General features: G+C 36.1%; 2 protein-coding genes across 2 annotated transcripts; one reads left to right on the plus strand and one right to left on the minus strand.

The window, feature by feature from the left end:
- Nucleotides 1-2,406: 2,406 nt before the first annotated feature.
- LOC108209346 (protein XRI1) lies at nt 2,407-7,461 on the plus strand. Its single transcript, XM_017380199.2, has 9 exons — nt 2,407-2,566; nt 3,992-4,047; nt 4,138-4,257; nt 4,350-4,519; nt 5,599-5,656; nt 5,737-5,839; nt 5,942-5,976; nt 6,614-6,697; nt 6,927-7,461. Exons 2-9 carry the CDS (start codon nt 3,996-3,998, stop codon nt 7,196-7,198), a joined length of 894 nt encoding a protein of 297 aa, XP_017235688.1. The 5' UTR covers nt 2,407-2,566; nt 3,992-3,995; the 3' UTR covers nt 7,199-7,461.
- A 3,116-nt stretch (nt 7,462-10,577) lies between these two features.
- LOC108207266 (protein EXORDIUM-like 2) lies at nt 10,578-11,630 on the minus strand. Its single transcript, XM_017377727.2, has one exon. The coding sequence runs from the start codon at nt 11,574-11,576 to the stop codon at nt 10,659-10,661; it is 918 nt and encodes a 305-aa protein (XP_017233216.1). The 5' UTR covers nt 11,577-11,630; the 3' UTR covers nt 10,578-10,658.
- Nucleotides 11,631-12,082: the final 452 nt, after the last annotated feature.

Below are 12,082 nucleotides of genomic sequence, written 5' to 3' on the forward strand. Positions count from 1 at the left end.
TTGAGTTGAATATTTTCTAAGTAAAGAAGTGGAGTGGCGCCACTAACTCCATGTGAAGCGCCACTTGGGGTCAGCTCCTGGTCAGAGGAGTGATAAGGGTGCACACAGAGTCCTTCCAGGCGCCACTTGATTTTACGGAGAATATTTCTAAGGCAAGTCACTCATGGTGCATATAATGAAGGAATCTGGCGCCACTTGATGTTATATATATTGACTAGCGCTACTTTCATTGAATTAACTAGCCCTGGTTAATTGCTAGGGAACCGGGATCACTTGGAATGCTAACCACCCTTAGTTAAAGCTATAGAACCAGGATCACTACTCAAAATTGGGATAACTCAGCTAACCATGGTTAGATGTTGAAGCCTATTAATAGAGCCTTGTGTTTCATTTGAAAACAACTACACACTTTGTAAAGTGCACACACTATAAACATACTCAGGAGCGAGGATAGAATATCTGTTATCACTAGAGTTTGTGTAAAGTTTGATTTGTGATCTCTGTAGCTGACCTTTATGTTGGAATTTGTGACACCCGGGGATTATTTCTAATACATGAATATTCCCCGAACTTGCTGGAGTTATTTTACGATTGACATACGAACTAAACTGAATTATTCCTCAATTGATTTAAAATGACAAATTGGTATAAGACATATTCAACCCCCCTTCTCCGTCTAATTAGACCTAACAATTGGTATCAGAGCTTGCTGATCGATATACAGATCTGAAATCTGTTACCAAATCAAGAAGCTAGATGATCACTCAATCATAATTTCATCTGATAACAAGTTAGGAATCAAGGTACCTCCATTCAACAAGGATGGGTATAAAAACTGGAAAATGAAAATATTGTTATACATCCGAGCCACTAATCCCTTGTACATTGGGGTTCTAGAAAATGGACCACATCTGCCAATGAAGATTATTCCTGAGTCTGTTGAAAATGAAGTTCGCATTCCACATAAATATGTTCCTAAATATAAAAGAGAATTCACATAGACTTACAAGGGGTACATTGCTCATGACCATAATCTATAACTCATCATTGTCGAAGCAATGAACAAAACAATGACCCACCTGATACTTAGTCTTAAATCATCAAAGCAGATGTGGGATGTTGTTAAGGCATTGATGGAGGGATCCAAAGAAGTTAGGGAAAACATATACGTTCTGTTGATTGCCAGATATGAAGCATTCAAGGCAATACCTAGAGAGAACATTTCTCAAATCTACGAGAGGTTCATGTTGTTATTAAATGAACTCACTCTGCATGGAAAGGCATATCCACAAAAAGAGATTGACAGAAAGTTCTCATTTGTGATGCCACCCCATCTGGTTGTAAAGACTGAGACTATCCGGGAAAGAAGCGACTTCATAACCATGACTCTGGAGAGGTTGTTTGGAAAGCTGGAGACGTTTGAGATGGAGCTCGAATAGAGGAACATTATATACGATGGAAGATCATCTGAAGCCAAAAGTATGGCTCTACAAAAGACTACTGCACTTCGGCTCTACAAAAGACTATTGCACTAGTGATTTTCTCAATTATGAAAAATAAAAATTGTAGATTTTACTGTATAAACAGTGATTAATGCATTATAAACTAGTGATTTATGTAGTTGTAAATAGCGATTTTATAACATGGTTTTAGTTTGTAGTTAAAATTTGGTTTGTGTATGATCACTAGTCTATATATATGTGTTTGTATGAGAGAGAGAGAGATAGTGATCAAATACAAACCATTCCTTAAATATAACTAAAAACGAGTGCAGTTTAGTGATATTCACTTTAGAAAATAGTGATTCATATAACTTAAATTAGTGAAAACCTCCAAAATTTAGTGAAAACTTTCAAATATGTCCTTGTTGTTGGTGGTGGAGATAATGAAGGTGGAAATGGAAGTGGTAGACATGAAGGTGGAAAGATATGGAAGAGGTGGGGATGAAGATGTCTCGCTTTGGACATAGTGGCCAACGGGAGGCACAATTCGTAGATTCGGCGGGGGCGGAGGTTGTGATGATAGAGATGGCGGTGACGATTGTGGTGGAGGTATGGCATATGGGTGTATGGCAGAAGTGGAGTTTAAAATGACGAGGGTATGATAGAGGTGAAGTTGGAGGCAAGGGAGAAATGTTTTTTTTTTTGGGGGGGGGGGGGGGGGTTGGCGAAAATTTTAGTGATTTTTTCTTTAGGATTTAGTGATTTCAATTAGATTTTTAATTTTTAGATTAATGAAGTTTGTAGTTAATAAGACTCTATATAGATCCATTTATATCTATAATATCTGGCTTGGTTACCAAACTAATTTATTAATTATTGAAATGCGAAATTAAGCTCCTTCACAAAAATGTCAAAATTTACAAGCCCATGAAGCCATAATATGCAAAGAAAAGCTCTCACTATTGGGCTTGTATATCCATAGTCTACGTGACATCTTCCCCATATAATCTCCCTCTCTCTCACTCTCCCCACATTCGGAGCAGCAGGCCAGCAGCCACTGCTAGTTTCTTACATTTTCATTAAAATCAACACACAGTCAAGGCTCTATCAACCCCTCTCTTCAAGTAACAATCTATATCTCATCTATCTTACTGTACCATGTTTATCCTGCTTTTTTTTTTTTAACCATCATTTCACTATTTTTTGTATGTTTCTTACTGATTTTGAGATCTGAGGATGTACCTTTTGCGATTATCGTGTTTGTGTTCGATTTTCTCATCTGGGTCATGCTCATTTTGCTTTTTGAGTCGATAAATGTGCTTTAGTTTGTGTGTCTTTGTTTGATGTTTTTTAGTGGTAAATTAGTATATGCTTGTTATCGAATGCTAGATTAGTGTAATTATTGGGGATTTGTTGTTGGGGTTTTGTAAATTGAGTGGAATTACTGATTTAACACAATGTACAACTCTCTTTGTTGCTTTCGGGCTTTTGGAGGCATTTTTTCCTTTTTTTTAATTGATGATCGTTATGTGTTGTGCTAGCATTGGAATATTATTTAGTGTTTTCCTGATCCGCAAACAATTGTGATATCTATATGCGACTTCATTAGATAGATATGTAGCATTAGATAGATATGTATCTCTCTTTTGATTTATATGTGTTTAAATAATGCTATTGCATTACTTGCGCTAAATGAAGTAGCTTACATTTAAACTTTTAAGTTATTTGAATGGGCTTAGTGTAGTTTCTTATGCCATTTTGAGTTGCTCTTTATTTTCTTTCCTGTATTGGTTTATGCTGTTTCTATCCTTTTTTTGGCTAACACCGACTATTGAGACTTATTTGAACAATTAACCTTATACATCTTATTAAGATACTCTAGGCATTATATCCATATTGTAGTAGGGCCTAAAGTCAAATTGGAATCTGATAATCCTGACACCAAAGAGATGGTTTCAAAGTAATATTGTAGTATGTGTTATGAATAGTCTTTCACTATCTATTTTTTACACCCTGTTATGTGAACTGTGAGTCTGAATCTTGATTTGTTACAATCTGCTACTCCCTGTGATTTGGAAGTGCCAATTCCTTTTTAGTAGTTTCTTGATCTGCAAATGAGTATGTTATTCATATTTATAGACATAAAATTAAAATTCATTGCACACTTGTGACTTGCCCAAATGAAGTAGAAGATATCTGTGCGTGCTTGATATTAATGTTTTTTCTTTTGCCAAAGTCCTAATGCAAGGCTCCATCGTGTTTTTGCCATTTGGTTACTGTGTGTTGTTTATATTTTCTCTTGCCAGTACTGGGTCTTCCTTAGTTCCTTTCATGATCAACCAAATATATATTATTGAAATACTTAATACGTATATCTAGTCTCAAACTGATTTGGATGTGCTATATAAGTATTTGAATTTTGATCTTTTACACTCTAACATTTATTCCTTGTATGCTATTAAACCTTATTAAAAACGTTACTTGTCATCTTGCAAGGTGTAATATAGCATTTTAAATTTTTAATCCTTTTTATGTGTGCATGGTAACAGGAAAATGTGGGAATGGCATGATGACGAGTTCGTTCTCGATGAAGTAACCAATCTAGGTGAGTCTTTTTTTTCCCACCAACTACTGGAGCTATCTAAGTTAATGCTAATTGCTGACAATTATTTTTTCTTTTTGATTGGGTAACTAGATGTACCTCAGAGCCTATGGAATGATTTAGTCCCGAATGAGGAAAATCTATCCTGTGTGTTTGATGAAATAACTCCAGTAAAAGCCTGTGGAGATGTGGATTGCCCCAATACAAACAATGGTAGGTTCTTTTCAAACTTATATTAAAGTATACCAAGGAACAAACCAGACGCATTAGTGCTTATACTTTTGAATCATACATGCAATTTGCAGGGGAAATGTCTGAGTCCAGGAAAGAAACTGCAGATAATACACAGGACAGGGAAAAGTGCAAGTCCAATTCTTCACATGTAAAGAGGCGCCGGATGTTACAATTTGACTCTGAGGCTATACCTATTCTTGACTGCAACGAAGACATGCCCCCGGCATTCTTAAAAGAAAAGGTATGTCTCACTGTACATATATATATTTTTGGCATATAATCCTGATAAATAAGTCATATTCAACTTATGACTTTTTCATAGATTAACTGTATTGTAGAATGTTGATTAAGTGGGTATTATGTTGAAACTTGTTTGGTTCTGTCTTGTAATGAACATGATGAGGTTTACCTGTAGCCGGCAGGGATGGCTTTACAGTTTGGATTCTAAACAAAACAACTTTAATGACATTGGCTTAAATGGGTAGTCAGTAACTTTTACTATACTAGTTAGAAGATTATTATGCAACTGTATCCTATGTTACCCGGACTCTCCATTTTTGTGCCTATACCCGTGTCCACCGGACATGACATGGGTGTGGGTATGGGATCTGTGTCAGATCTTTCTTATTACAACCGGACACCTCACCTTGTAACATCCCAGGTCAAAATGAAAACTTAGGTCTTGTTTCAACTTGTTTACATAGATCAAGATCCATGAATGACTTGTTTCTATGTTGTTCTTTTAATTTTATGCTTCAATTTTTAGCGTATGTGATTTATGTGCAGTAGACACTATTTTAATGAATGTACCATAAATCAGGGTATATAAAGTTTGACTTGCGTGGAGCTTAAGTGCCAAGTCCCCGTACCCGAGTCTAATTCCGGATCCACGTCCACGAATCCTAATTATCCTAAAACTACGAATCTGACTCTTGGATCTGTACCCGTGTCCAATACCCATACCCGTGTCCGGGTAACTTAGACTGTATCCCTTGTCTTATAAGTGGCTCTGTCATGTTTAAATGATGAGGATCAATCAAGAAGATCTGTTTTAAGGTTTCCATGTTATTTGTTATGGTTTCGTTCATAATTCCTAATATAACTGAACCATTAAAATTTGCCAATGTAGATGTAATAGCTTCCTTGAAGGTGCTAACTGCTAAGTTGATCCACTTATCGTTGATTATTTTAGTTGTTACTGAACTTGTGACGTCTCTGGCTGTTAGCTAAAGTGTTACACAATTACGTTGGTTGGTGTTTAATGCATTATGTTTATGGTACATGATTAGTGTTAAGATTCTGGTTGTGTTCTGTGTATAGGATAGGGCAGACACTCTTGAAGAGGCTTTTTCCAATATGTCACAATGGGTTTCTGGAGGTTTGTCCCTTGAATTACAGTATTAATTATCAGATTAGTGATGTTTCAGAATCTAAAGTTACAATTATTATGTTCATCAGAAGATACATCATCATCAGGCTATGAGGGCCTGGATCAATCATCTGAAGTATGGGTAGCTAATTGCTTGACTAATGCTGAGATTCAACTTAGCTCTAATGATTTGTAAGTTTCTCATGACTTGGACACTTAAACTTGTAATAAAACAGTAGAGACTTGTGGTAATTAACATATCAGGATATAACTTTACCGGTTGTGTTTACACAGGAATAGTTCTGGTGCGGCTGAAGTTCAAAATGCTGGTACTTTGTAATATAATTTTACAGTGTCATAAAATACCATTGTGTTGACTTGTTATCTGATTTTCGTATTTTGTACTTTCTCTGTTTCAAATTACATGTCCACTTTTAAGAGAATCACGCATATTAAGAAAACTTAACTTTCATGAAAAACTGTCTTTTGTTATCATGTTTATTGCATTGACCAAATATAATAATATGTGGAATATAGTTGATCTTGAAAATATATATTAGAAAGATGTGATATAAAGTTGATCTTGAAAATATTAATAATGAACTACACTGCAGTGAAAGTTAAAGTGGACAACTGTGGGGGGATTATTTTATTTTCCCAAATTCCAAGTTTAGTACTCCCTCTGTTTTTTATTATTTGACGCTTTGACTTTTGGCACACACTTTTAAGTCATTTGACCGGATAGTTAAAAATATTAATTTTTAATTTTTTTTCTGAATAAAAATATATAATCAAAATTTTAATTCACAAAAAAAATCAATCAAAAATAATATTTTCAACTACCCGTCAAAACACTTAAAAGTATGTTCCAAAATTCAAAGCTTCAAATAATAAAAACAGAGGGGGTATATTTTTGTTGTCTTGTTCAATTTGTATATTAACATTTAATAATATATATTCTTGTAGGTTTGTCTGACATCCATCGTGAACATGAGACTAGGAGAGCTCAGAAGTGTCGCCCTCGACCTCGTAAAAATGTTGTTCTCAAAGGTTCCTTCCCAGACTTTTGTTTTTTGAGAAGTATAAATAGCTCAAAACCTATGAACTGAGAATTGTTTGTGGCTACTGTGCAAGTGGCAATCTTGCACCAATAAATTCAAGGGTCCTGGATTGGTCGTATCTACAACTGTGTGATCATTAACATATTTGTACATATATGTTTGTGAAGTTGCATTTAGAGATCTTAATATGACTTGCTAACAAAAAGTTTTGTTCTCAGGTAAAAAGTCATACACACAGACTCCAGTTAAGGGGACATCTTCTGTCGCCTACCCATTTGGTTTTATTAAACCATGTGGTGTTCATGGAGATGTGACTCTGAGAGACATAAACCAGCGGATTTGCACTCCACCAAAGCCAAAGCCAAAAGAAGAAGACCCTGCTGCTATTTATCCAACTTCAGCGTTTTCTGGGAAGCCTGTTGTCGGTCAGACTAAAATTCACACTGAAGGCGGAAAGGGCTGCATAACAATCATGCGAACAAAGGGATGAGTTGATGTTCGCATTGCCTGTGCCCTTTTTAGTCCTTTGGTCACATCTCGTACAGAATTTGCTTATTAATTTAATCTTTATATAATCAAGGTGTTGCTCTTGGGTTCATAATCTCAGTGAGTTAGATATGTGGTCATTTTAGTGATATGTCCCTTTTGTTTCAAAGCTTGAACCTTTTGTCTTCTGTGCTGAACCTTGCCAGGGCATATCTCCTCTTTAATTTTCGGGATTATAGTATGAAATGAATTAACTGTTTAGAAAAATATGGATATAACAGTTATACATTTTAAACAGCAAACATTTCATTTTCAAATTAGTTCAGGAGGAATATGGATATTGTTGTGCACTTGAAGTAGCAAGAGCATTTCCAAGGTAAAAGGTAAAGACCCTTGACTAAATTCCCCTATCTTTTTAGAGAATATGCAGCACTTTTTAGAGAATATATAAATGTGTAGCACCAACCTTCTACTGTATTTTTCTTACTCCCTGCAGCTAATCATGTTCTGTTGATGATATTTCGTGTTTTCTAGGATCGGTTATATTTGTTTAAATAATAAAATTATATCCAACATTTTGGATATAATTTTATATAAGTTTATATATACATGGTTATGGGTCCCTGACATGCGTATGAGGTATTAATCCTGGATTTTTAATGAAAAAGTAGGGGTATTATAAGTTTTAGCAAAAATGATCACTCGTCCTATGATTTTTCCCATCTAACGGTTTTTCCGGTGAAAGTATGTTGCTTATAATGGATTGTTCTGAACCTTTACCTATTATACATAAAGGTTTGTTGGATTATACCTCTGTTTAGGTAAAATTTTATATAATCATTTTATATATTTTAGCTGACCATTTTCGTTATTGTCCTTTGGAGATGCTTTAAGCCTTGCTTCAGTTAAACATGTCTGGCATACTTGTTTGCTAACTGATCTTTAATCTGCTTTCAAAGTTATCCCAGTTAAATTCTCAAGCAGAAATTGTTTCTGAAAAAATATATTCGCTACTACTGATGGCTGAAGTTTCTTTTTATAAACAGAAGAGTCTGGATTGATCTACTTACACCATAACCGGCAATTGTGAAAGTTGGCTGTAGCTAACACTGTTAGTTTGGGTTTAGGGTTTTACGAAGGGTCCAAAACTAAACATGACCGAAGACCGGAATCTTAAGAATTCATAGACCAGAGACCAGTTCAGTTGTATACTGTCTTTGAATCGGACAGAACCGATTTTCCGGACCTGATCCATGATATTTATGTTTATTTTTTATTATTAAAACTTTTATTTAGTACAGTATTATTTTGATTTGAAATATATAAACTATTTTTGAGATGACTAAAGAGCTAGTTAACTACTTCCTCTGTCCCGCTATTCTTGACGTTACTTTTGAGAAATATATTGGGCAGGAGCTACTAAACCAGAGCTAAGAAACAGAGGAAAAGATGTTCCTTATCGATACATGTTTGTTTATGGATAATCGAAATTACTATAATGAAATTAAGAAAAAAAAGTTTGATGTGTGCATCTTCTTCTGGAAAGGCATGGATGCAAATGACTGCAGCACACGATTCATGAATCTGATTCAGTTGATTAATTGTTCAATGCACTGGGTGTTATAAACTTTATTTTAACGCTCTCCTTGAATACAGGATCAGGTGGTCCAGTTGCATCATGATAGGGGTAAAAATTTCGGAACCTCTCCCACATGCCTATTTATTTAAATTCATATTCAAATAATTATACATGACTAGAGCAGTTGTGAAGTATAAACAAACTTGAGTGCATCTAAATATCTAATCTGAGCACGGTTGGATAGCTCAGTGGTAAAGAGCTTATCCTCTGTCGTCCCAGGTCCTGGGTTCGATCCTGGCTCACCCCGAGAGTTTCGTAGAACAGATACTCATTTGTAAGGCTATAAGCCATATTTGTCAAAAAAAAAAAAAAAAAAAATATCTAATCTTAATATTATCAAGTGCTTGGTGGAAGTGGTATTGAATTATCGGACTTGTTACTTAATCTGAAATCGAATTTAGTTTACATGGTTTTTATAACGATCTGGTACAATTTTAGATTTGCTGTCCTCGGTTTTACGACAACTCAAATGATCGATTTTTGGGGTAAACGAATCGAATTATTTACCAAAAGTTTTTCTTGCATCGATGGTGCATCAATGTGAAGTGGAAGGTGCCCATTGCAGCAACGAATCTTACATCCAAAAATGGCGGAAAAAGCAAGCACACATTTATGTTGTGTATTGATTTTCAATGGTGGAGTACCTGGTGTCATCATGTCTCTATCCCCTAGCACAAACTCATCATGCATATCCCTGCAACTCTGCACTCCACAACACTGCTTCATTGCACTTATGTGTACATTTATTTATGACGGAGTCAGGATTCGGAAATACCAGTGTTGTAAAAAGCGGGAATCGGACTTAATCGGTGAAGTCACGGAACAAGGATTAATCGGAGATTAATTGAGTTGATCGGGGATTAATCGGACTAATCAGGGATTAATCGGATATTTAATCAGTTCGACGAGATACGGAACAGGGATTAATCGGTGATTAATCGTGATTAATCACCGACTTTTAGAACAGAGGGAAATACTCGTAATTAAGATTTTTAAATTATTACTACTCTTTATTTGTTACTCGAAATTAAAGAGACTGTGATGAAAAAATAATCCAAGAACAGAACATGGCCAAAAATTTATAAAAATATTATTTCCAGATTTAGTTTTGATTTAACTTGAATTAGTTTTCGGTAGTTGCGTCACCTACACATAATATTGTCCTCTCTCCTGAAATGCAAGATCAGGATTCAGGTGGTCCATTGCTATGATGAAAGAAGTAAAGTATTGCAGAGCCATGATTTCATTCGGTTCCGTGTACTCGGTCGCCATTTTGAAAATTAATTCATTTACGGATTTACCGTCACAAAGTTTAAACCAAAATCTTAGCGTGCGCTACCGTTCTGTGCTTACTTTAGGCAGCGTTTTGTGTTATTGTTGTACAGTAGATTGTAAGAGCAATTTCTTTTGCAGACGAAATTATTTGATAAATTTGAAAATAATTTTGCTTAATAACAGTGTTTAGTTTAAAAATTAATTGTAAAAAAAAGGTACTTCCATATTTTGCAAAAAAATATTTTCAGATTTTATGGGAAGCTGTCGTAAATTTATTATTAAACCAAATCAACAACATTAATTTTTTAATCAATATTTTTCCTGACAGCAAAACAATTTTTAACAACATCGCCTGATAATCATGTGATCAAACCAGCAGATCATACAGTATATGAATTGATATGCTACAATTTATTACTTTCCAGAGTCTCTCCTTGCATGAATTCTTATTACAGTACTTAATTTGAGATGAAGCAAAAACACAGGCATATATGTACATATAATAATACTCAAATACAACACAATATTCTGTATATACACGTGTACATCATCAAACAAGTGTTGAGCATGTAGAAGTGTTCGGGTCCCATATAGCCGGAACCAAGTACTTCCTCCCATTCAAACCATGGGTATTATAACTCGCCCCACTACTCTTATCCACCAACACATTACCCGGATACCCCGGGTACGCACCCGACCCGAATACTCCCGTGCACGCCGTCACCGCTTCTAACGGCGCCGTGACGGAACCCTGAAAATACCCGTTATTGAACGGATTCGTCACGGCTCCGGCCAGAACCGTGGCCAAGTTTATGATCATTCCGTCTATTCCAACGTCTCCGTTAGGCGCGACTAACGGAGGCGTTTGCGGGCCGTAAATCGGTTGATGAAACGGCCACGCGCATTGACCCGGACATAGCGTCCCGGAATTACCCACCCATGCATAACTGAGCCGGGCCTTCCCCCGGGTCGACCCGTGAGACCCGCACCGGCTCATGCAGAATCCCTCCACAGTAACATCTTTAGCGGTCAACACCACGTTGACCGAACGAACTTTCGAAGCTTGCGAAGCAAGCAACATAATATGAGCATTTTTAAGCGACTTTCCGAGGGAATATTTCTCGTCTAGTATCTGTTTCCCGACGGAAACACTCGCACCCGCGCCACGCCCGTATTTATATTTTTCGGTTATTTTCCACCACGCCGAAACAGACGGGGATAGCACTTTCCGACCCGAGCTAAGAGAATTTATATAATCCACAATAATAGACCTTTGGGATGGCGTAAACTTCCCGTACCAAATCAAATTAACTGTAATATTGCCTTTGAGTAGCGGCCCGTTGTGGTACTTCATTGGGACCGGTTTTTCGACCACGAGAGCCGTGAGCTTTCGAGTGGCAAATGAAGTTTGAGCGAGGACGATGACGAGGGCGATGAGGAGGAGTGTTTTAGTATTAGTGAAAGCCATTGTGGGAGTGTGTTTGATGGGAATGAGGAGAGGAGAGAGTGTTTAAATAGGGGGGCGAGAGGGAAAGGAAGGAGAGTGAGAAGATGGGTTTGGTGGAAAGGGAACAGCTGACTAACACGAACAAGTGGTGGTGCTCCAGAGGTGACAGCCTGGTTGCTTGTTTTTTGATGATGTGGGCGGTCCACGCGGGACATTTTTTTAAATTTTATAGTGACGTGGAGTTTCTTTTATGTAGTGAGGATTGAATTTTTTTCGAATTTATTTATGAAATTATAGAATGGTCTGAAGTTGCTCTTGTTTTCTTCAACAATTCTATATTGTTTGTGAAAGATGAGCTTTGAATATCTGTCATATTATTGATTAAAATAATATATAATGATTATTTTGTAAGATTTTGTATTTAACAAAAATAAATATAATTATTAAATATATTTTGAAGATAGTATTTTATCATCGTTTCAAGTAGTTATTTATAAAATATTAAATTTTACGGACAAGTATGATTA

This window comes from Daucus carota, chromosome 1 (assembly GCF_001625215.2).
Source record: "Daucus carota subsp. sativus chromosome 1, DH1 v3.0, whole genome shotgun sequence".
In the NCBI taxonomy this organism is placed as follows: domain Eukaryota; kingdom Viridiplantae; phylum Streptophyta; class Magnoliopsida; order Apiales; family Apiaceae; genus Daucus; species Daucus carota.